At 41.7% G+C, this 27,002-nt stretch overlaps 1 protein-coding gene across 2 annotated transcripts in view; it reads left to right on the forward strand.

The window, feature by feature from the left end:
- Positions 1-27,002, forward strand: part of cacna2d3a (calcium channel, voltage-dependent, alpha 2/delta subunit 3a) — a 303,523-nt gene that overhangs the window by 115,880 nt on the left and 160,641 nt on the right. For both annotated transcript variants that reach the window (XM_061980175.1, XM_061980183.1), the window contains one exon: positions 2,129-2,188. In XM_061980175.1, the coding sequence (XP_061836159.1) occupies positions 2,129-2,188 (60 nt within the window). The remainder of the gene's footprint in view (positions 1-2,128; positions 2,189-27,002) is intronic.

Genomic DNA, 27,002 nt, shown 5'->3' on the forward strand with positions numbered 1-27,002 from the left:
CGTATGCAGTAACATATTGTGTCATTTATCATTCTATTATTTTGTCAATATTATTAAGGACAAGTGATAGAAAATTAATTATTAATGTACTTGTTCATTTACTGTTAATATCTGCTCAACATGTTCTATCTACACTTCTGTTAAAATGTAATAATCACTTATTCTTCTGTTGTTTGATACTTTACATTAGGTTTGGATGATACCAAACATATAGGTACTGATCCGATACCAAGTAGTTACAGAATCATACATTGGTCATATTCAAAGTCCTCATGTGTCCAGGGACATATTTCCTGAGTTTATAAACATAATATACATTTAAAAAAAACGAAAGAAGATGTTGTGATGTTAAAAAATATCAATGTAATCATAGTAGTATCGACTAGATAAGCTATTGTACGTGGTATTATTACAGTGGATGTTAGGTGTAGATCCACCAATGACGTTTGTTTATATTGTAGCGTCCCGGAAGAGTTGGTGCTGCAGGGAATTCTGTGAATTTGTTCTGTATTGTTTATGTTGTGCTGCGGCGCAAATATTCTTCCAAAATGTGTTTGTCGTTGTTGTTTAGTGTAGTCTCACTATATGGCACATGTTTATGACAGTGTTGGAATTGTTCATACTGCCACCCTTAGTGTGACATGTATGACTGTTGAGTAAGTATGCGCTTCCTTCGCTCGTGTGCAGTGTGTTCTAAGTCAAGATGATTGTGTCATTAGTTCATTAACGTACACAATGAAATATTGGTCAGGTTGTGTTTTTGATTGATTGATTGAGACTTTTATTAGTAGGTTGCACAGTGAAGGACATATTCCGTACAATTGACCACTAAATGGTAACACCCGAATAAGTTTTTCAACTTGTTTAAGTCAGGGTCCACTTAAATTGATTCATGAAACAGATATATACTATCAGATATATACTATCATCATAATACAGTCATCACACAAGATAATCACATTGAATTATTTACATTATTTACAATCCGGGGTGTGTGTGTGTGGGGGGGGGGGGGGGGGGTTTGGTTGTTATCATCAGTCATCAGAGAGAGAGAGAGAGAGAGAGACAGAGATCAGAAGACATAAGAAAAAGTATCTGCATTTGATTGTTTACATTTGATTATTAACAATCCGGGAAGGGTGTTAGTTTAGGGTTGTAGCTGCCTGGAGGTGTACTTTTATTGCGGTTTTGAAGGAGGATAGAGATGCTTTTCTTTTATACCTGTTGGGAGCGCAATCCACATTGATGTGGCATAGAAAGAGAATGAGTTAAGACCTTTGTTAGATCGGAATCTGGGTTTAACATGGTTAGTGGAGCTCCCCCTGGTGTTGTGGTTATGGCGGTCATTTACGTTAAGGAAGTAGTTTGACATGTACTTTGGTATCAGGGAGGTGTAGCGGATTTTATAGACTAGGCTCAGCGCAAGTTGTTTTACTCTGTCCTCCAGCCTGTTAATTATAGACTACATGATTTGTGACTTTTTTATTATGTAAAACGGATCAAACTCACCACAAAAATAAGATCAATCAAGATTGATTTTTCAAAATTGATTTTAAAGATTGAAAGTTGTCAATCCCACATGGGTGCCCTGGCATTGTCCGTGGATCGGCGCCTATGGCACCAAGTGAGGATGAAGTTTGTTGTGATGGTGTTCACTGGCCCTCAGGCGTCCATTACATCACTTGCCAATCCATTTAAGAAAATAACATCTTTTTCACAAGATGGCTTTAAGTTTTCTTGTGTGTCAATGCACTTTTCAGTATTGATCCGGTACTATTGGGTGTACATTTGTAAAGTAACTTTCTGGAAAGACTTAAAATCTAAAACAAATTTGATCTATTTTCTGAATATCATGTCATGAACTCTTGATGATTAATGGCGTGGACAGTATTGATCAACACATTATTAATGCATAATGGGCATTTATTCGCAATCTGTCACACGGTCCAGAGGTTTCATCTTTACCAGTTTGATTGTACTTGTAGTCTTTTGCAACAGCTGGGATTTTTTATATTTTCTCCTTGTAATTTGATTATTTTTCGGGACTACTACATGATCTGCCTTTTTGTTTAGTGTTTGAATTCATAGTGTAGCTTTTAGAACCCTTTTTTGTCTTCTACTTCTATAGAGACTGGTTGAGGCAGCAGAGGAAGCCCACCTTCAGCACGATGAGGATCCAGACCTGCAGGTCAGTGTACATCTTTCATTACCTCAGTGCTTCTCTATTAATTTTTTTCATTCCCCCCATGGGGATATACATTTTTCAAGCCTCACCTCCCCAAATTGAAAAATGATTGAGAACCTAATAACATTTATTTATTTATTTGTACAAAACACTCCACAAAAAAATGTACACCTTGTCCAACAACACTGCTTTACTGGCTTTAAACACACTATAAGAGGACTTACTGTAAATTGATCAAAAAGACACATGAAAATTAGCTTTCCGCCAGCGCTAATTGACAGTAAGCTGTTTTGGATATGATTGCTGTCATCTGATGGAACAACTTTGACCAGTAAGACTTTTTGCTTTATGTCATAAGAAAGGTGCAACATTTGCTTATGTTTTTACTCCTTATTTAACAACAGATCATGAAGTTTATGTGTTGGTTCCATTTGTGTAGATGGAGCCGGGTGCAACTGCGCACGCGTAAAAAGCGCCAGGGCGACTTAAAAAGCATGATGTCGCATCCTCCTTGTTAGTGTGTACTGATGTTAAAGACAACGTACACTTAATTGCATGTATCACTATATCGATGATTAAATGCTTTAAAATTCCACAAGAGTTTTGGAGCGGCACACGCACTTTAGGCACTTAAACATTCAAGAGGCTTCCTTGGCTAATTAAAGTGTGTGCCTATTTTAAAAATAATGTACACTTCACTGAACATGTAATGTATCACTATGTTGCTAATTAAACATGTTGTAGATCCATGAGTGTTGGTGGGTTTCAGCAGCACAGGCACGTTAAGTTAAAGTTAAAGTACCAATGATTGTCACACACACACCAGGTGTGGTGGAATTTGTCCTCTGCATTTGACCCATCCACTTGTTCACCCCCTGGGAGGTGAGGGGAGCAATGAGCAGCAGCGGTGGCCGCGCCCGGGAATCATTTTGATGATTTACTCCCCAATTCCAACCCTTGATGCTGAGTGCCAAGCAGGGAGGTAATGGGTCCCATTTTTATAGTCTTTGGTATGACTCGGCCTGGGTTTGAACTCACAACCTCCCGCTCTCAGGGCGGACACTCTACCCACAAGGCCACTGAGTAGGTCAGTATGTACAGTACTCAGTACTAGTCACGTACCGTATGTACGTGACTAGTACTGAGTACCTGTACCTGAGTACCGGTCCTGGGCATGACATTAAAGTGCATCCGGCAGTGGAGGCTCCTCTAAGGGGTCTTGGGGCACTAGGAGGTTAACCCCTTTACTACTGTTACCCCAGGTGGCCCTTGGCAAAGGCCTAGTACCTGACTGCCCCCTAGCCAGGGATACGGTGAAGACCTCAACGGCGGAGCAGGCGGAAGACAGTTGATGTAAGAACCACCACAACGGCTGCGATGGTGGAAGAAGGCACCCCCACATCCATGTGGGCCCAGTTATGGGGAAATAACAAAAGTCCTCAACGGTGGAACAGGCGGAGGATGATTGCTAACCCTATGGAGCGTCACAACGGCTGGGATGGCGGATGAATGCTGCAACAGAAAAGGGTCTCCAGTCGTCTTGGACTCCATGCCACTGGACCCTGACCCGGATCTGTCAAGGATCGTGTGGTGACTGTCTGTGCACTAGTCTCCCCACGTTAAACAAAGTCACGCACAGGCATCTTCCATAAAGGGATACCCCCCTACCAGGAGGACCTTCATACTCGCTTCGAGTGACCGCCAATGATGATGCTAATACTGCTTATTGCCTGTTGTTTAATGACAACTGTTGCCTTTTGTTATTGTGTTTGTGCTGTTAATTACACATTCCTGCTGCACTTCCTTGTGTAACTTGAGATAGAATTAAAACATTTGCTTACCTGCACGCTGCTTCTTCCGCCTACTGCCTTTCCTTTTCACATGCTTAGAACACGACCGTCGCCACAATGCGACCAAAACGAGACCAAAACGAGACATTATCATGCCTGTCCAACTGTTTAAGATGTACTGGTCTAATGACTATAAAACATTTTTACAGGATATCTGTATTTCATGTGTGCAAGCATGTTTTAGCACAATCGATAGGGGGGTACACAAAAGCCACTCATTTTAAATGCCCTCCAGCACAAAACACACTTTTACACCATGATACATCTGTGTAATGTTAGCTTCACACAGTAGATCACTGGTTGTCAATAGTTTTCTGTCACATCCCTCCTCCGAAACAAAAAAATGTTCACACACCCCGTGAAATGAAATCCTAATGAGAATCGGGTGTTTATTTATTAATTTAATTAAATCCTCATTACCAGTAAATTGAATGGTATTATATATCAAGGAGCTTTTTGTATTATTAGGTCCATCAGTGCTAAATATTATAAACTTATCACTTTCCTCTGGCACTGTTCCCCTAGCATTCAAGAAAGCGGTTATTCATCCTCTGCTCAAAAGACCTAACCTTGATCCTGACCTCATGGTAAACTACCGACCGGTGTCCCACCTTCCCTTTATTTCGAAAATCCTCGAAAAAATTGTCGCACAGCAGCTAAATGAACACTTAGTGTCTAACAATCTCTGTGAACCTTTTCAATCCGGTTTCAGGGCAAATCACTCTATGGAGACAGCCCTCGCAAAAATGACTAATGATCTACTGCTAACGATGGATTCTGATGCGTCATCTATGTTGCTGCTTCTTGATCTTAGTGCTGCTTTCGATACCGTCGATCATAATGTTTTATTAGAGCGTATCAAAACACGTATTGGTATGTCAGACTTAGCTTTGTCGTGGTTTAACTCTTATCTTACTGACAGGATGCAATGCGTCTCCCATAATAATGTGACCTCGGACTATGTTAAGGTAACGTGCGGAGTTCCTCAGGGTTCGGTTCTTGGCCCTGCACTCTTTAGTATTTACATGCTGCCGCTAGGCGACATCATACGCAAATACGGTGTTAGCTTTCATTGCTATGCTGATGACACCCAACTCTACATGCCCCTAAAGCTGACCAACACGCCGGATTGTAGTCAGCTGGAGGCGTGTCTTAATGAAATTAAACAATGGATGTCCGCTAACTTCTTGCAACTCAACGCCAAGAAAACGGAAATGCTGATTATCGGTCCTGCTAAACACCGACATTTATTTAATAATACCACCTTAACATTTGACAACCAAACAATTACACAAGGCGAATCAGTAAAGAATCTGGGTATTATCTTCGACCCAACTCTCTCGTTTGAATCACACATTAAGAGTGTTACTAAAACGGCCTTCTTTCATCTCCGTAATATCGCTAAAATTCGTTCTATTTTATCCACTAGCGACGCTGAGATCATTATTCATGCGTTCGTTACGTCTCGTCTCGACTACTGTAACGTATTATTTTCGGGTCTCCCTATGTCTAGCATTAAAAAATTACAGTTGGTACAAAATGCGGCTGCTAGACTTTTGACAAGAACAAGAAAGTTTGATCATATTACGCCTATACTGGCTCACCTGCACTGGCTTCCTGTGCACTTAAGAAGTGACTTTAAGGTTTTACTACTTACGTATAAAATACTACACGGTCTAGCTCCGTCCTATCTTGTCGATTGCATTGTACCATATGTCCCGGCAAGAAATCTGCGTTCAAAGAACTCCGGCTTATTAGTGATTTCCAGAGCCCAAAAAAAGTCTGCGGGCTATAGAGCGTTTTCTATTCGGGCTCCAGTACTATGGAATGCCCTCCCGGTAACAATTAGAGATGCTACCTCAGTAGAAGCATTTAAGTCCCATCTTAAAACTCATTTGTATACTCTAGCCTTTAAATAGCCCCCCTGTTAGACCAGTTGATCTGCCGTTTCTTTTCTTTTCTCCTCTGCTCCCCTTTTCCTTGAGGAGGGGGGGGGGGGGGGGGGGGGCACAGGTCCGGTGGCCATGGATGAAGTGCTGGCTGTCCAGAGTCGGGACCCGGGGTGGACCGCTCGCCTGTGCATCGGCTGGGAACATCTCTACGCTGCTGACCCGTCTCCGCTCGGGATGGTGTCCTGCTGGCCCCACTATGGACTGGACTCTTACTATTATGTTGGATCCACTATGGACTGGACTCTCACAATATTATGTCAGGCCCACTCGACATCCATTGCTTTCGGTCTCCCCTAGAGGGGGGGGGTTACCCACATATGCGGTCCTCTCCAAGGTTTCTCATAGTCATTCACATCGACGTCCCACTGGGGTGAGTTTTTCCTTGCCCGTATGTGGGCTTTGTACCGAGGATGTCGTTGTGGCTTGTGCAGCCCTTTGAGACACTTGTGATTTAGGGCTATATAAATAAAGATTGATTGATTGATTGATTGATATACCAAACACAATTATAAACACAACACTTTCGTTTTTGTTGAACTCAAAGATCTAAAACGTTTACTATACACACAAAAGACCTATTCCTCTCAAATATTGTTCACAAATCTGTTTTAGTGAGCACTTTTTTCTAATCCATCCCACCTCACACGTGTGCCATATAAAGATGCTGATTAAACAGCATGATTCTTGCACAGGTGTGCCTTAGGCTGCCCACAATAAAAGGACACTGAAATGTGCAGTTTTGCTTTATTGGGTGCCGGGGGTGGGTCAGAAAAGCAGTCAGTATCATGTGTGACCACCATTTGCCTCACACAGTGCAACACATTGTGGCCTGTGGAATGTTGGTCCACTCTTCAATGGCTGTGTGAAGATGCTGGATATTGTCAGGAACGGGAACACGCTGTCGTATACGCCGATCCACAACATCCCAAACATGCTCAATTGGTGCCATATCCGGTGAGTATGCTGGTCATGGAATAACTGGGATGTCTTCAGCTTCCAAGAATGGTGTACAGATCCTTGCAACATGGGGCTGTGCATTGTCATGCTGCATCATGAGGTGATGGTCTTGGGTGAATGGCACAACATTGGGCATCGGAATCTCGTCACAGTATCTCTATGCATTCATAATGCCATCAATAAAATGCACTTGCGTTCGTTGTCCATAAGATATGCCTGCCCATACCATAATTTCACCCCCACCATGGGCCACTCGATTCACAACTTTGACATCAGCAAACCTCTCTCCCCACACGACACCACACTTGTTATCTGAACAGTGAAAACCGGGATTCATCCATGAAGAGACCTCTCTCCAACAAGCCAGACGCCGTCGAATGTGAGCATTTGCCCACTCAAGTCGGTTACGACGACGAACTGCAGTCAGGTCGACCACGATGAGGACAACGAGCATGCAGATGACCTTCCCTGAGACAGTTTCTCACAGTGTGTGCAGAAATTATTTGGTTTTGCAAACCAATTGTTGCAGCAGCTGTCTGGGGCTGGTGTTACATGTGGTCTGCGTCCGGTTGGATGTCCTGTCAAATTCTCTGAAACGCCTTTGGAGACGTCTTATGGTGGATAAAGGAGAAATGAACATTCAATTCTGGTGGAAATTCCCGCAGTCAGCATGCTAACTGCCCGCTCCCTCAAAACTTGCAACATCTGTGGCATTGTTTTGTGTGTTAAAACTGCACAATTTATTGTGGCCAGCCTAAGGCCCACCTGTTATATATTCATGCTGTTTAGACACCATCTTGATACGACACTGGGTCTTGTGTCGTTTTAAAGACAACAAACATCAACGGATTCCTAATTTGGTGCAATAATTGGTTTATGTGTCTACATTCCATTAACCTAAGGACACACAGCTGAATCTTATCGATTGAAGAGGGGGCTGTAACAGGCGTAGTCGAACCGGCCACCCTAAACCATATGGACGAGAGCCATATGTGCCCCGTGGCGAGTGAAAAGTATGTATCCTCTTCTAGGGCCTTTTGTTCTGGTTGTGAGATGTTATATAACCGGGATGAAGGAAACCCCGTAATAAATCTAGGGCACAATCGTAAGGATGGTGGGGGTAAGAGACCTCATGAAGTGAATGATTCTCTTTCGGCACAGGTGATAGATCTTAAAAGGTCTAACAAGTTCACAGTGAATGAAGTTATCGTCCGCCCTTGAGTCAATCAAGGCATTATTGGTTAACGCCTCCCCGGACTAAGAAAGTGTAACTTCCAGTTGGAGACGGCAGACCACAGGAGACGTAGACGAACATCTTTAGGTGGATGTTGCCCGTAGATGATTGACTCCACCTCGGCCGAATGGGACAGTCGCGGTAGAGATACAACCTGAGACGCAGCCTCCGAGACACCTACGCTTTGAAAAGACAATTGGCTCCCAGCTGCATGGGTTCGATGTCACAGGACAGGTCCGCTACCATCCCCTGAACAGCGGAAAGCAGCATTAGAGACGTCGGGAGCGTGTCTTGTGGAGGGGGAAGAGACGAGAGAGAAAGTGAAGGTGGCACCACCCTTTGTTTATTCTCCCGTTCCCGCAGGTGTCCATCCAATCTGGTGGTCAGGGCGATCAGATCCTCCAAAGTCTTTGTCTCATCCCGAGTAGCTAACTCATCCTGCTGACGGGAGCTGAGACTGCTTAAAAAACTGCAGCGCGGTGCCGTCACGTCCCAGTCACTCTCCACTGCCAGAATGCGAAAAGTAATGGAGTGGTTTGCCACCGAGGCTGCCACTTGACAAATGGAGAGGAGATGTAGATCTGCCCCCTGTTCTCTCATCAAGTGGTCGAAAACCTTTCTCACCTCCGCAAGAAACAGGGATAAGTCCTCTCGCATCTTGGGCCTCTTTTTGCACACCGCCATGGCCCAGCTGGCAGCCTGGCCAGAAAGGAAGCTTAGCATATATTTAACTTGGGCAGAGTCTGTAAGATTGGTGATGGGTTGGTGAGAAAAAAATAAGTGAGCATTGGTGAATAAGCAGTTAACAATGTCCAAAATGTACCCCAAATCTGGCAAGAAGAGGAATAGAATAGAATAGATCTTTATTGTCATTGTACATTGTACAACGAAATTGCAAGCAAACCCACTGTTGGAATCCCGGAGGGGAATATTACGCTGAAGAGGCATGGGTGTGGCTGCTTTTGGCATTTGAGCCTGCTCTTCATCGAGCATGGATGTCTCTTATCTGTCCAATCATCTCGTCCAATGTCTTCTCAAATCAAATCTCCTCCTGTATTTCGGGATTCATATAACTGACTGGCTGATTTTCTTTCACGCTTGGTGAAGGTTTTCAAGAGGCTAGTGGATCTCAATCTGCAAACACAGGCAGGGAATGTGTGGAAAAAAATTCTCAGGACAGAGAGTAAGAGCAACACTTGGGCAGGCAACCAAAAAATAGTGCATGAAAAGAACAAAACAGCAACGCAAAAAAATACTGCTACTGGTAATATACTATAATCAAAAACAAAGTGGCTACCCTGGCTGGGAGGAAAACTAGACATGGCAGGAAGGCAAAAGGTCTTACAGGATATTAAATCGTCAAGAAGAATCCAGAGGAATAGCGAGATTCAGAAGTGCAGCGTCCACAAGCAGTAATCTGCCAGTGGCTTCCTGCCCGTCTGATTAAATGGACCTATCAATTAAGCAAACCTGCGGCACCCATTGGTGATTAAGCCCGACTCAGGGAGTGGCATGGTCTGCAAGAGAAAACAACGGGGCTGTAACAAAGAAACACACGAAACACATGAAGAAAAAAAACTGCTCCCACGACTGAACACCTTAATGGTCTTACCGACCAAACAAAAGGATGACAGAAAGTTGGATGGTAGTGGGCGTCGCAATAGCGTGTGACAGGAAATAATTGAAGACTTAAAATCATCTGTGAAATTAGATATTAAAGGTATACGATAAAATATAGAATGGCTACACTCAGAGAATGATAGCTTGAGAAATTATTTTTGTAATGAAATAAAGAATTTCAGACATGAAGTGAAGATCCTCAGAAAGAATGCAGCACTGTGCCAACGGTTGAAGTCCATGCAACAAGACATCGATCTGAAGAGTATAAAAAATGAGATAAATCACACCACACAAATGAATAATGTGATCAGGTCCTATGCATGAGCAGCTCACAGCAGAGGAGAACCATATTAAATGGATGCTGCTTCAACAGAGCAACAAGTGGTCAACTTTCTGAAATAAAATCATCGACGCGAGCATCACTATATGGAAGAAACAACAATAGTCATTAAGTCATCATCGTGAAGGTCGCCAATAGGAAATTCAAAATTGCACTGCTGAAAAATGTAAAGAAGCTGAAAGGTATACATTTGTACATGAATGAACAACTCACAAAGCATAACGCTGAAATCGCCAAGAAAAAAACAAGGAACCGGAGCGCATGCTGCAAAATCAACATCAACTTAAATGAAGGAATGAAGTCAATTGATGACTTTCATAATAAATAACAATACTAAATAATAAATTACAAGGCCCTGCAAAATCACAGGACACTGTGTCACGCTTATTGATAGTATATCTACTATTCGTTTTGATGGTAAGTGTGCTGTTAATTACTGATATCAGCAGTAGCGGAACAAATCGTATTCAGGCCATAGGCGGGGCACACGACCGGGCCCTTTAAAGCTTGTACTATCAAATGAAAAGCCCTGGCTTTTAGCTCGGTAGTCCGCACGCTCTGCACTCATGCCGCCCACCACGGTTCATGCTTTGCTCGGAGCAGAATGAAAATCTCAACAAGGCCGATAGAGAGAGATTACACAACCGCTACCCTTGGTCTCTTTTTCCCTTTTTACTTGCGTTTTGCCGCTGCACTTTTATGTTTATATGAACTGCCACTCATGCTAAATCCGTAGCAAAAATGCTCATCGAGCTTGTACTCTGTTGACAAGTGACTGATGACTTTGGTGGACAGTTGATGACGATTTTACCCAAAATACACTTGTAAAATATTGGCTATCCACTTTAAATTAGTATGTCAACAAGTGAACTGTAGGAGTAAAAATAAAGCCAGTTATACAGTACAACATTTTATAACATTTTTACACCTACTAAATCACTAATGTCAGTCTTAAGTTTTTAGCATGACTCATCCTGAAAGGGGCACCTATAAGCCCACTTTGGCCAAGCTGTTTTATTTGTGGTGATTAGAATAAAACTGTGTGCATGATCTGAGCTCCTCCCGGCCCAAACTCCGGACCCAGCTATTGAGCTATCAATGCGCATTGTCCACCGCCAGGACAGGACAAAGAAGGCCACAGGGAAATCACATGGAGGCGGCCTCCTAATATACACTAACACGGACGTGACAGAAGGGGATATAATCAAAATTGTGAATACATGTAAATCCAAGACCTCTACTGATTGTAACAAAATTGATATGAAAATCATTGATATGATATGAATCCAGAGCAGCACGGTGGAGGATGGGTTAGTGCGTCTGCCTCACAATAAGAAGGTCCTGAGTAGTCCTGAGTTCAATCCCGAGCTTGGGATCTTTCTGTGTGGAGTTTGCATGTTCTCCCCGTGACTGCGTGGGTTCCCTCCGGGTACTCCGGCTTCCTCCCACCTCCAAAGACATGCACCTGGGGATAGGTTGATTGGCAACACTACATTGGCCCTCGTGTGTGAATGTGAGTGTGAATGTTGTCTGTCTATCTGTGTTGGCCCTGCGATGAGGTGGCGACTTGTCCAGGGTGTACCCCGCCTTCCGCCCAATTGTAGCTGAGATAGGCTCCAGCGTCCCCCGCGACCCCGAAGGGAATAAGCGGTAGAAAATGGATGGATATGAATCCATTATATGTAGCATTAAGCGAGCAGCATTAGAGCCAACCATCATCCTGAATAATTGTATTGCTTTTTTTCAGTTTATTCCAAACTGTATTTTTGCTAGAACATGATTCCTACATGTGTGTGGACTTCACGTGTATATTGATGTAATTTCCCCTGTGTGCTTAGTTTCACAGTGACTTCATTGTGGAGAAGATTAATAAACCACCTCATGTAATTCAAAGGACTCAAAGGACTGTTTACATATTTGGCAAACTAAATTCCAACATCCAGGGAGAGCAGAATAGCAACAGACAAGCAGCAACAATTTAAAAATAGAGCAAAAAGATATAATAAAAATATATGTTTTGATACCAATAATTAATAACATATTTTGTTTTAAATATATGTATAACATTTGTTTAGCTTTTTAAAAGAACATACATTCAATTAATACGTGTGTAGCAGTTGCTTTAAAGACATAATTCACCACACCTGTTTTCTTGACTTTGTCGTCATTATTCACTGTCATTGTTCTATTGTGCACATAACAATATTGTTCTTGTTTAGCATTCATATACAGTATGCAGTAAAGAGTGAGTAATTCGGTGCGGCCCCTTTAAGTGACCGTCAGGAAATTTACCCAAAGGTGGGGTTTTGTTGTGACCGCCTTTTTGAGTCACTTTGATGTAAGCAGTCATTCAGTCTCATCTTTGATGGAATAAACAGCGCACACGTTTTTGTCTGTCAAAAGATACTTCAAGTTGTCTTGTTTTCGCATTACAAGCGCAACAACATCATATATATGATGACATCATTTATATGATGATATCATATTGGCCACGCCCCTAGTCACGGCCCCACGGCGACATGTATATTGGCAATCTAGGGGAAACCTTGACACTGTAATTGAACACAAACATAATGCTGAAATCAAATGTTCTAATCTATTACTACAAAAACAGTATTTCTAAGTCCAAAGAATAGTGCAGGAATATAAGGTATTTCAAGTAACTTTAGTTGAGTTTCTTTAAACTGACAATGTAAACACCTAGTTTAAAGTGTAGACCAATAATGTTCAGTTTAGTGTATTTACATTTTTAACATTTTGAGAGACATTGTACTGCACATTTTTAGTTTTAGTTAGGAGAATGCTGATTTTCAGAATGTTGACTAATAATTAACTTTTAATAATGTAAATACCTCATAAATTGATGTTGGCCTCACCGGCTTCTTGTTTTTTTTTTGCATCTCCACGCTTATACATGAGTATGTATGCCAAAAGGAAATAACTGCTTGTCTGCTCATTCATTAGATTAACGAGACTCCAATTTCTTGTTTTCTCCTCTATCGTTTTTGCGTTCATCGTAAAACCAAAGTGGGTTCATACTTCTGATTTAAACTTGGCAGGAGGTTCTCTGCTCTGCCCTCTGACACTGCGCAATAGATCAGAGAAAATGTAGTGTATTTCTTAGACCATTTAATAGTAGCAGAAAAACCTACAATGACGGAGTACTCCAAGTTCTGATTTAGTACTGTCACATAGCACAGCATTATTGCTCGCATTTTCAAATCAAAATACCACAATATTTACAATACCGTTATATCCCTATCAGCAACCTATAATTTCAAACAAGCAAATTCCAAACAAAATGAAAATCATAAAAATTGTACTGATTCATATGACTAGAGACAAACACCAGTTTACAAACTTTGGTCTTGTTTCCTTACTTCCACAACTTTCTAAAAGTGTTGAAAAAATATTTTGTAAATGTTAAGTATTTACTTTACCTGGAATGATACCCAAAGCGCTTTACATTATACATCACATTCACCAGTTCACACACACATTCACACAGTGGTGGCACAAGCTGCAATGCAAAGTGCTAACCATGAACCATCCGGAGCAGGGGTGAAGATTCTTGCCAAAGGACACAACGGCTGTGACGAAGATGGCAGATGCTGGAATCGAACCTGGAACCCTCAAGTTGCTGGCACGGCCACTCTATGGCCGCAATATCATCTGTGGCATGCCACAGATTCGACAAATTCATAAATAAAAGTAGAACACTCGCAGAGAACCAATAGGGATACAGAGCTAACATCTCAACATTGATGGCATTATTGGAATTAGGGGTGAATGTTACCATAGCAATAGATGGTAAACAGTATGTAGCTGCTGTGTTAATGGATCTAACTAAAGCATTTGACATGGATAATCACAATATCTTAATTACCACATTAGAATGGTATGGTATCGAAGTGGCCCGCATTGGATTTTTTTTAAATCTGATTTTTTCCACCTGACTGTTTACATTGCAAGTTAAATGGGATCTTCATCAGACTCCAGTCCCATTGTGGCCCCAATGTGGCATCGACGTCACTTGCATGTGCAGTTTGATAAAGTGAAAACTGGCTGCTTGACTTCCTCACAGACATATATATATATATATATATATATATATATATATATATATATATATATATATATATATAAGTGGTAACCAACTCATCAATGTTATTTCATTTGCATTTTGGAATATATGTCCCAACCCCAGCCTCTTTCCTTACTGTTCGGCTCCAAATCCATTTGAGTAGCTATAATTTTTAGAGTGCAATTTGTGTTTATATAAGCGTCTATCTGTGCGAGAGCCGGCGGGTGGAAGATGAAATGGCAATCAGTGTGTGTGTAGTTGTGTGCTCTTTTGGCCATACTTTTAGCTCATTTCAGTTGAGTTTATCAAAGTATAGAGGCAGCAGGAAACTCAGGGTTTAAATGGGATTGTGATGCAAAGCTGACTTGGGAGTACCTGCTGCTAAGCTACTTAGTACGTCTGTGGAAATGCCTGTGCCTGTTACACTGAGTTTGTGTTTATGCTGACAGCTCTTGGAGCCTGTTTGCTACTAATGCTATGGGTCATTACTGATAACTGCTTTCCTCTCTCTGTTCACTTTATGCTCCCCTTTATAAGGATTTATTGCTCATTCCTTTTTTTAGTTTTTATCTTTCTTAGAATCTCAAAACCTACAAAAATAAATGTAAATAAAATTCCGCTTAGAGCGGAGTCAATGGGATCTACATTATTCCGCCCATAAAATCAGATAAATAACCATCCAAAAAGCGCCAACAATACTCAATTTACAATTTGTGACTTGAATATTAACCAAGTATTAGTGATGTTAAGTTAAAGTTAAAGTACCAATGATTGTCACACACATACTAGGTGTGGGGAAATTATTCTCTGCATTTGACCCATCACCCTTGATCGCCCCCTGGGAGGTGAGGGGAGCAGTAGCGGTGGCCGCGCCCGAGAATAATTTTTGGTGATTTAACCCCCAATTCCAACTCTTGATGCTGAGTGCCAAGCAGGGAGGTAATGGGTCCCATTTTTATAGTCTTTGGTATGACTCGGCCGGGGTTTGAACTCACAACCTACCGATCTCAGGGCGGACACTCTAACCATTGTTATTGTAAGCGCTACCGCAGACAAACTATTTATAGCGGCGCTGTGATCACAAGCTTGTGGGCCTATGTTTACATCATCGAGTGGTCTGCTGCTTCCTCGCTTCCCTGCTCACTGTAAGTTTATTGTAGATCATAAATCATGCCTCTCATTGATTGATTGATTGAGACTTTTATTAGTAGGTTGCACAGTGAAGTACATATTCCGTACAATTGACCACTAAATGGTAACACCCGAATAAGTTTTTCAACTTGTTTAAGTCGGGGTCCACTTAAATTGATTCATGATACAGATATATACTATCATATATACTATCATCATAATACAGTCATCACACAAGATAATCATCAGGGTGTATACATTGAATTATTTACATTATTTACAATTCGGGGTGTGGCTGGGGGGGGGGGGGTGGTTAGGTTTGGTTGTTATCAGTCATCTACAAGTGAGAACAGAGAAATGGATATTGAAACAGTGTAGGTCTGACTTGGTAGGATATGTACAGCAAGTAGTGGACATAGTAGGGGACCTGGAAAGTAGATGGCTGAGAATATATTTCGACAATTTGAGACAGTCTGACAGCTGTTTTGGACCTGGAACTGGTGAGGACGACACGAAAAGCCGAGAGACATAGCCACTGGAACACTGGTGGTATGTGGTTGTTAGCTGCTGGATGTTGTTAGCTGACGCCGTGCTTCTTGCTGGTGCCATTATCGAAATGAAATTTAATTGTTATGTCTGGTTTTCATCTTATTGGAGTGGTACCTTGCAATACCTCTGCCCAACTGCACACCATAGAGTCCAGACCCCTACCAAAGATGCATTGACACCAGAATTTACAGCATATTTTAACATAATTTAATTGGATTTGGTGGTCAAACCAATGCTGCATTTCACCAACTTTTTGACTTAGCCTTATGTTTGTCATTGTATGTTATCTTCTGCTGACAACCAAAACATAGAGTTTAACAGTGACTGGCTAGGTTTTCTTTTAGTTGACAATGTAAACTGTTGTGCCAAACAATGTGTATTTGCATGTTTGCCCTGTGCTTGCTTACACTCTGTAGGTTTGCATGCGTACATGGTTGTGTCTACACGGTCTTGATGGTGGTATTTCTGTTATTGTGGAACATGGTGATTAGCACCAGCTGTGCTAAAAATACTCATCCACCCTGTGGGGTGAAACCTCCTCCATCACAATTTAGGGTTTATTTGTGTTTTTTTTGGCCATTGGATACATATTTGGCTGGCAGGGGTTTGCTCGGAATTTCCTTATCTATTCATTCCAGAGCTCTTCTGCTTCCAAGAGAAATTGGCACAGTAATCTGCTCTGATTTTGCTCCCTCACTCTTTTACCCGCAATGATCGTGTACTGTAAATAGGGAAGCAAAGAGCAGTCTCCAATGCCCTTTGCAGCCAGTGAAGTCCATGCTCGGAGGTTCGAGACAAAAAAACAATTCCAAAGCCTGATGCTGCTGCCCTAAAGATGAGGTCCTATTTGGAGGTGGGAAGAAATATTTTTAATCTTTTTGTCCTCCTGTTTACCAGTCATGTGTATTGCCAATGAGTGCACAGAGGAGGCCAAGTGCTTGTTGATTTGGCAGTTTGCTTTGTTTTTCTTTACCAAAGCATATTTGCCCTGTATAATCAGCCCATCTTCTGCTTCACTGACCTGTCTATAAACACACTATTTCTATGAAATAATTGCAGGATGCTTCACAGACTTACAATTGTGGTTCTATTATACCAAAGGTGGAATGAAATTGAAAGGAGAGATTGTGGACAAAGTTTAGTAAACATAACATCTGGTGTATCTTTCCTTAGCTTTAGGAACTGATGAATAAGAAACTCTGGTTTGTACAAGACTTGATTTTCCTGTATATTAATGCAGTTTCTTTGATAGTCTCGAGAGCATTTGGATTGATTATTGTCCTGTAATTAGGTTTGTTACTAATTTCCTTCGGACAGAACATACTGAAGAATGCCGAAAGATTGTGATGATGAGCAATAATGACATTTCCAACAACCTAATATTTTTGTGTAATCTCAGTGTCAGTTTGTTGGTATGATGTATTCTTTATGACTAATATATCAGTTTTATGAACTCAAATGTGTTAATGTTTTATATTGCTATTACTGCTATTCCGTTACTTCAACCTACACCCATTAAATGCCACAAATCAATGTAATAATTATTTTAACTATTTGTAACTATTAATCGGAACTACAACTTAGGGATGTCCCGATCCGATATTTGGATCGGATCGGCCGCCGATATTTGCCAAAAAATGCGTATCTGATAGGCATGCGAAAATGCCGATCCAGATACAGTTTTTAAAGAAATTCTGATCCGTGTTTTCCAACGCACCGATTTAAATAATACATTCCACTTTTCTGCTGCTCCCTAATTTCCGTTCCGCAATTTCCAGCACACCTTCAACACATCCACAGGTCTGTGTCCTAACCGTTAAGACGGCCATGTGAATTAAAAGTTACCGGTAAAAATGTCAGCTGTCTCTGTGTGATATAGAAAATGACTATATCGTGATATCGAGTATATGTTCTCACACAGTTGCTTTTAGCTGCGGGCATTACACTACAGACTCTACTCGCTCTGTCTTGTGTCTCCTTCTCAGACAGCAAGCACACCTTCTTACACACGTCACATACTGTCACGTCATAAGTCACATACGTATACGCCCTCGCCGAGCAGAGAGGTAGCAGCATGGCTAACGTTAGCTGTGATGCTAGCGCAGTCGTGCTAGTGGTAATCGAATGAAGGAAGGAATAATTAATTCCCCCAAAAAACAGCAGGGGGTCCATCGTCTGCCGGTGGTTTGGCTTAAAGTGGGAATATGTCGAACAGACAACCGTAATTTGTCAAGTGTGGGGCGAAAGCGTTGCTTTAAAAAGTAGCATTACTGCTAATATGTAGCAGCACGCCAATATCTCCGTTCGGTGCCACACGTCCACACCATCAAAATGCCGAGGCAAACATTTCCAGATCAACACCGTATGAAAAAAATAGTGATTTTTTTAGTTGTGATTTCCTTCTCTGCATGAAAGTTTAAAAGTAGTATATATTAATGCAGTATGAAGAAGAATGTTTTAATGTAGACACATAGAATCATCATACTGCTGTGATTATATGCATCAAGTGTTCATTCAGGGCTAAGGCAAAAGATCCACATATATATATTTCTACTTCCGGTTCCGGTTCACCGTGCGTGACTGCTCGCAGACTGCTCGCTGTTTCGAAAAAGCTAAGTATCGTTCTATTTGTGTGCTTTTAATTGTTCTGCAGCTTTCTTTATTACTTTCTCAACATATTTAGTAGTACTATTTAACTTGCAAATCACCCGATCTCTGTCTCACCACCCCTCCCGCAGCTAGCTAGCAGCTAGCTGCTAAGCTAACGAAGCTAGCGCGGAGAAAAGCGGCGCCGGTCGCCGGTCAGAAGGAATCTACTCCTGCACACCGTGACCAGGACTTCTCGGAAGACAGCAGGAACTTCACTCGGTGACAGAAAACACCGTGAGTATGGCTTCCTGCGCGTCTTGCACCTTACTCACGGAGAGGCTGGCTCTGCTAGAGGGCCGTGTCTGCCAGTTAGAGCAGAGTAATCTCGTAACTTTAGATGTTGCGGACACATCTGCTAGCGTTAGCTGTAGTGAGCTAACTAGCCCAGCCTGTAGTAGTCCTAAGCGGCCTACAAGCTACGGTGTACCGGTTGAGACGCATAATAGATTTAGCTCTTTAGCTAGTCCTACACCCCAGTCTACCGGGCACCACACCTTAGTCATAGGGGACTCCATCACCCGAAACATAAAGCTTAGCAAACCAGCCACAATTAAGTGCATCCCCGGTGCCAGAGCACCTGACATTGAGGCTAATCTTAGGGAGCTAACTCGCAACAGGCCTAGTAAACACGTACGACAGGCTAATCGCACCACTAGTTATGCGAATATAGTTGTACACGTTGGCTCCAATGACACTAGAATGAGACAGTCAGAGATTACAAAGAGAAACATAGCCAGGACTTGTGATCTCGCTAGAAAGATGTCCAGGCATCGAGTAATTGTCTCTGGCCCCCTGCCTGCGAGAGGCAATGATGAGAGATATAGCAGATTAGTCTCGCTTAACAAGTGGCTGGCTAGCTTCTGTAGACAACAGGGACTAACGTTTATTGATAATTGGCCCTCTTTCTGGGGCAAACCAGGCTTGCTGATGAGAGACGGCCTTCACCCTAACCAGGAAGGCGCCATCATCCTGCCTAAAAACATAGACTACTGTTTAAGTCACATTTGACTAACTACACTAGAGCAAGCCCGGTCACAGGCAATTACAGAGCCTGCTAGTCCGGGTGAGGAGTCAGTTAAGCTAGAACTAGCCAGCACCAGGCTGGATAATTCCTGTACGCATAGCAATTTTCTTAGAATAACACACAACTCACATAATGTGTTTTCTGTTGTGAATGTGTCCGGGGTAGATATGCATTCTACTGAGGTGGCAAATCATGATGCGTTCAGTCGATCGCAGCATCAAGCAAACAATCTGAAAATTCCCGTCGTATCAATTCCTAGATATGGTCGAAACTATTTAAAGTACACTACGTATAATAAACGCAACATTATTAATATTGCTACTACGGATAATTTAAACAAAAACTCGTCAAAACAGCCCAATACTTATAATATGGGCTTTTTAAACATAAGATCATTGTCTCCCAAAACGTTATTAGTTAATGAGGTCATTAGAGACAACAATCTTAACGTCATTGGTCTTAGCGAAACCTGGCTCAAACCAGATGATTTTTTTGCGCTAAATGAGGCATCTCTTCCTAACTATACGAATGCGCATATTGCCCGTCCCCTTAAAAGGGGTGGGGGTGTCGCACTAATATACAATGAAAACTTTAACCTTACCCCTAACCTAAATAATAAATACAAATCGTTTGAGGTGCTTACTATGAGGTCCGCCGCACCGCTGCCTCTCGATATGGCTGTTATCTACCGCCCCCCAGGGCCCTACTCAGACTTTATCAATGAATTCTCAGAGTTCGTTGCTGATCTAGTGACGCACGCAGACAATATAATCATAATGGGGGACTTTAATATCCATATGAATACCCCATCGGACCCTCAGTGCGTGGCGCTCCAGACTATAATTGATAGCTGTGGTCTTACACAAATACACGTTGAGGTGGCGACTTGTCCAGGGTGTACCCCGCCTTCCGCCCGATTGTAGCTGAGATAGGCTCCAGCGCCCCCCGCGACCCCAAAAGGGAATAAGCGGTAGGAAATGGATGGATGGGTCTTACACAAATAATAAATGAACCTACGCATCGCAACGGTAATACGATAGATCTAGTGCTGGTCAGGGGTGTCACCACCTCCAAAGTTATGGTACTCCCGTATACTAAAGTAATGTCCGATCATTACCTTATAAAATTCAAAGTTCTGACTCATTGTCAACAAACTAATAATAATAATAACTGCTATAGCAGCCGCAACATTAATGCTGCCACAACGATGACTCTTGCTGACCTACTGCCTTCGGTAATGGCACCATTCCCAAATTATGTCGGCTCTATTGACATAATGCTAACTAACAACTTTGACAATGCCCTGCGCAAAACCATTGATAGTATAGCACCGCTAAAACAAAAAAGGGCCCCTAAAATGCGCACCCCATGGTTTACAGAAGAAACCAGAGCTCATAAATTATCATTTAGAAAGTTGGAACGCAAATGGTGCGCGACCAAGCTTGAGGTTTTCCATCAAGCATGGAGTGATAGTTTAATATCGTATAAACGCATGCTTACCTTAGCTAAAGCTAAATATTACTCAAATCTCATCCACCTCAACAAAAACGACCCTAAATTTTTGTTTAGTACAGTAGCATCGCTAACCCAACAAGGGACTCCTCCCAATAGCTCCACCCACTCGGCAGATGACTTTATGAATTTCTTTAATAAGAAAATTGAACTCATTAGAAAGGAGATTAAAGACAACGCATCCCAGCTACAACTGGTTCTATTAACACAGATACAACTGTATCTACGACGGATACTGCAATACAAAATAGTCTCTCTCTTTTTGATGAAATAACATTAGAGGAACTATTACGGCGTGTAAGTGGGATAAAACAAACAACATGTTTACTTGACCCACTTCCTGGGAAACTTATCAAGGAGCTTTTTGTATTATCAGGTCCATCAGTGCTAAATATTATAAACTTATCACTTTCCTCTGGCACTGTTCCCCTAGCATTCAAGAAAGCGGTTATTCATCCTCTGCTCAAAAGACCTAACCTTGATCCTGACCTCATGGTAAACTACCGACCGGTGTTCCACCTTCCCTTTATTTCGAAAATCCTCGAAAAAATTGTCGCACAGCAGCTAAATGAACACTTAGTGTCTAACAATCTCTGTGAACCTTTTCAATCCGGTTTCAGGGCAAATCACTCTACGGAGACAGCCCTCGCAAAAATGACTAATGATCTACTGCTAACGATGGATTCTGATGCGTCATCTATGTTGCTGCTTCTTGATCTTAGCGCTGCTTTCGATACCGTCGATCATAATATTTTATTAGAGCGTATCAAAACACGTATTGGTATGTCAGACTTAGCTTTGTCGTGGTTTAACTCTTATCTTACTGACAGGATGCAATGCGTCTCCCATAATAATGTGACCTCGGACTATGTTAAGGTAACGTGCGGAGTTCCTCAGGGTTCGGTTCTTTGCCCTGCACTCTTTAGTATTTACATGCTGCCGCTAGGCGACATCATACGCAAATACGGTGTTAGCTTTCATTGTTATGCTGATGACACCCAACTCTACATGCCCCTAAAGCTGACCAACACGCCGGATTGTAGTCAGCTGGAGGCGTGTCTTAATGAAATTAAACAATGGATGTCCGCTAACTTCTTGCAACTCAACGCCAAGAAAACGGAAATGCTGATTATCGGTCCTGCTAAACACCGACATTTATTTAAAAATACCACCTTAACATTTGACAACCAAACAATTACACAAGGCGAACCAGTAAAGAATCTGGGTATTATTTTCGACCCAACTCTCTCGTTTGCATCACACATTAAGAGTGTTACTAAAACGGCCTTCTTTCATCTCCGTAATATCGCTAAAATTCGTTCTATTTTATCCACTAGCGACGCTGAGATCATTATTCATGCGTTCGTTACGTCTCGTCTCGACTACTGTAACGTATTATTTTCGGTTCTCCCTATGTCTAGCATTAAAAGATTACAGTTGGTACAAAATGCGGCTGCTAGACTTTTGACAAGAACAAGAAAGTTTGATCATATTACGCCTTCACTGGCTCACCTGCACTGGCTTCCTGTGCACTTAAGATGTGACTTTAAGGTTTTACTACTTACGTATAAAATACTACACGGTCTAGCTTCGTCCTATCTTGTCGATTGCATTGTACCATATGTCCCGGCAAGAAATCTGCGTTCAAAGAACTCCGGCTTATTAGTGATTCCCAGAGCCCAAAAAAAGTCTGCGGGCTATAGAGCGTTTTCTATTCGGGCTCCAGTACTATGGAATGCCCTCCCGGTAACAATTAGAGATGCTACCTCAGTAGAAGCATTTAAGTCCCATCTTAAAACTCATTTGTATACTCTAGCCTTTAAATAGCCCCCCTGTTAGACCAGTTGATCTGCCGTTTCTTTTCTTTTCTCCTCTGCTCCCCTTTTCCTTGTGGAGGGGGGGGGCACAGGTCCGGTGGCCATGGATGAAGTGCTGGCTGTCCAGAGTCGAGACCCGGGGTGGACCGCTCGCCTGTGCATCGGCTGGGAACATCTCTGCGCTGCTGACCCGTCTCCGCTCGGGATGGTGTCCTGCTGGCCCCACTATGGACTGGACTCTTACTATTATGTTGGATCCACTATGGACTGGACTCTCACAATATTATGTCAGACCCACTCGACATCCATTGCTTTCGGTCTCCCCTAGAGGGGGGGGGGGTTACCCACATATGCGGTCCTCTCCAAGGTTTCTCATAGTCATTCACATCGACGTCCCACTGGGGTGAGTTTTTCCTTGCCCTTATGTGGGCTTTGTACCGAGGATGTCGTTGTGGCTTGTGCAGCCCTTTGAGACACTTGTGATTTAGGGCTATTTAAATAAACATTGATTGATTGATTGATTGATCGTGTATCACGATATGGCCTTAAATTATCGCGATATTAAAAAAGGCCATATCGCCCAGCCCTAGTTCAATGATGCCATTTCTGTTTGTCTTGTATAATTTTGTCTATTTTGTGTTTATCCTTGAATAAACAGGTCCGTTTCTTGTTACCAACCATTGTGTATTATTCAAACTCACCTAATTCAGCTGGCTAGAGTCAAGAGTACTAAAACCCTTTTCAACATGAATCTGACAACTAAGTAGGCTAAAAAACTTTAAACTTTAATACATGCTCGGATAGGCCAGTATCGGCCAGTATCGGTATCGGATCGGAAATGCAAAAACAACATCGATATCGGATCGGAAGTGCAACAACCTGGATCGGGACATCCCTACTACAACCTATGCTGTAACCTTAAGTTTAAAGGGGAACTCCACTTTTTGGGGAATTTTGCCTATTGTTCACAATCATTATGAGAGACAAGCAGACAAAAGTTGTTTTTTTATTTCGCTTTCTAACATATTAAAAGTGGCTTGTTGCTGGTGGCTAGCAATGCAGCGAGTGGGAGCAATCAATTCTTCCACAAAATCACCTAAAAATACATCCAAGAACCATCAGCAATACTTCATTTATGTTCCGTAACCTGTATAATAACCAAACTGTAGCGACATTGTTATTGTAAGAGCAAACACTGAGGAACTCTTTTTCTCGCGTAGTAACACATGGGCGTGCTACAGTATTAGCTGCAGAAGCTAACTACGGCAAGAGATAAGCTCGCTTCTACGTCAGCCCGAAACGCGTTTGAGTTTGTAATGCACAACACTGCGATACCACACCAATCTGTACTGACTGAAAAACATGAACTATCATATTACAGTATCTTTAAAGGCCAGGTAGACTCTTGCCCTCAGGTTGCGGGTACGCCCCTACTAATAGAAAGGCCAAAAACAACAGATACATAAGATCCTTTGTTCCCTCAACTGTTGCCTTTATACATGAGCTTCTTAAACAAGCTTAGCTGCTCTGCAGTCACTTTCGTGGGAAGCGACGTGTGATGATTCGTTTTTATTGTTTTACAAATGTTTTTAGTTTTTAGTTTTTAGCTCAATGCCTTCATGATGATTTGTATGTTGTATGTATTTTATGTATTTGTACCTTGTTTTACTGTTGTACCTCGTTTTTACTGTTGTACCTTGTTTTTTACTGTTGTACCTCGTTTTACTGTTGAACCTTGACTACTGCTGCAAACCAAATTGCCCCTTGGGGACAATAAAGATTTTCTAAGTCTAAGTCTAAGTCCACATTTCATGTTTTGTTTGTACACAGCTAACCAGACAGTGTAGCATGCGCTGTTTGTCAAGATACACACATGGCGTGCTGCAAGTATTATGATCAATATGAAGTGTGACTCATTCAATGGATAATTGCCTGTTTGGTCCAGCTGGCCAGGGACGTTTTTTTCCAGGTTAATTATGGGTAAGCAATCCATTTATGTCAAAATAGCTTGGCTTCAAGTTCCACATTTTGCAGCTTCGAGTCACTTTCACCTCACTCTCTCGGCTTCCTTCTGCTCCAACGTCTCACTCTTCTTTCGTACTGGCTTCTAGAAGCAGTAGTTCCATAAATTCAGATTCAACAAGATAAGGTTGTGAATCCTCATTTGTCCAAAAATTGTCATCTTCGTTGTTTGTTACCGAATCTGCCATGATTATAACACACTTGCGTGTTTGTATCCGGAAGGGGTTGTTGCCAGGAGTCAGACGTGCACTGCTTTGGAGATGGAAATAAATGTGCCCAATTATTAGTTCCGGCAATGATTAAAATGATCAAAATACGGTAAATACTGTACATATTACATATTGTTATGAATGTGTCTGTTACTACATTATATACAGACTTGCAGTGTGTATACAAAACGTTGATGGAGAGTTTTGAAGTTGTTTAAGAGGCTTTGAAGGCTACAACAGTGACTCTATTTGCCACATCTTCCAAGTGTTTTTTAATCATCTTTAAAATGCTAATTAGAAAAAAGATGTGGGTTCTTGTCTCCTTATGATTGTGAACGATAGGCAAAACTCCAAAAAGTGCAGTTCCCCTTTAATATCTGACCTCAACTCAGTGCACAAAAAAAATAAAAGAATAATGATAACCTATCATCTCTCCAGTATAACTGTTTTACGTTATTTCCAGTGCAATGCTGTATCACTTTTTTCAACTTTTTATTAGTTTCTTTCTCCCAAAAAAAAAGGTGTTAAGCACAGCACATGAACCCCCCCTCATGTTATTTCCTCTACTGTTGTGTTGACTCTCAAATTACCTGTATCCATGCCTCCTGGTTGTTTTCCAGTCACATTTCCACACCCTGGGTGTGATGCTTTTCCCTTCCCAACCGTGAAGTGAGAGGAGAGATGAGGGTGAGGAAAAGAGCATTACTGCGAAGATGAAAGTTGAAAGTGAACACCAGAGGGTTGAGGCGTCACGGTCCTCTCTGGTGCCCTATCTCCTTCCTCCTTGTGGCTGTGACTCAGTGTTATGCTTTTTTGTCAAATTAACAGTAAATGTTTGTGTAAAGCTTGTGCATGCACCTCATGCACTTACTATATGGGGAAAGGTATGGTTTTTTTTTGCACATTCAAAGTGGTTTTTTTTTGCTACTTGCATAAAGGTATTTATTTACCTACTCTTACATATTTTGTTTTAAGAAAACGCTAGTTATCTCTTGCTGATAAAAGTCTGATATTTGACCAAATAATTTCACCCCAGTGCACAAAACTATTCATAAAGGCATGCTTGGGTCAGTTCATCCATCCATCCATCCATTTTCTACCGCTTATTCCCTTTGGGGTCGCGGGGGGTGCTGGAGCCTATCTCAGCTACAATCGGGCGGAAGGCGGCGTACACCCTGGACAAGTCGCTACCTCATCACAGGGCCAACACAGATAGACAGACAACATTCACACTCACATTCACACACTAGGGCCCATTTAGTGTTGCCAATCAACCTATCCCCAGGTGCATGTCTTATCAATTACATCTGACATCCACAATTGTTCTTGTTGATGAATGTAGAAAAATATGTTCTAGCTGCCAACCAGTTATCAACAATATGCTTTCTAGTGCTGATATGTTCCAATGTTTTTATTAATATGATGGGTTGGCTGTATAGAAAAAACTTGGCCGAGTTGTAAACAAAGTAAACATTGCTATGACAGACAGTTTTATTCAAAAAAATAATACTTTGATCCAGAGAAACAGTATATCAGAAAACAATTAGAGTGCAGGTTGTATAGATACCCGTTTTTGATTAAAGATATTATAATTGCTGACATTGCAGTCCCAGATTGATTTCATTTAATGAATGTAATCCCCCAAAAGAAAACCATGTTACCAATCTTCCATATAGATATATTTTATTTATTTGCACCCATAATTAGCATATTCTTTTTACAAAAATACAAGTGTAACAGTATTTTGACAGGAGAGATTGATTCAAATAAAGTGGAACTGCATTTATTTTTGGTATCATCATCTGCAATCATTAAACAATTACAATCCTTACGTGAGACACGCACACAGTTGTTTTCTATTTTTTTT

The sequence above is a fragment of the Nerophis lumbriciformis genome, linkage group LG01 (assembly GCF_033978685.3).
Source record: "Nerophis lumbriciformis linkage group LG01, RoL_Nlum_v2.1, whole genome shotgun sequence".
Taxonomy (NCBI): Eukaryota; Metazoa; Chordata; class Actinopteri; order Syngnathiformes; family Syngnathidae; genus Nerophis; species Nerophis lumbriciformis.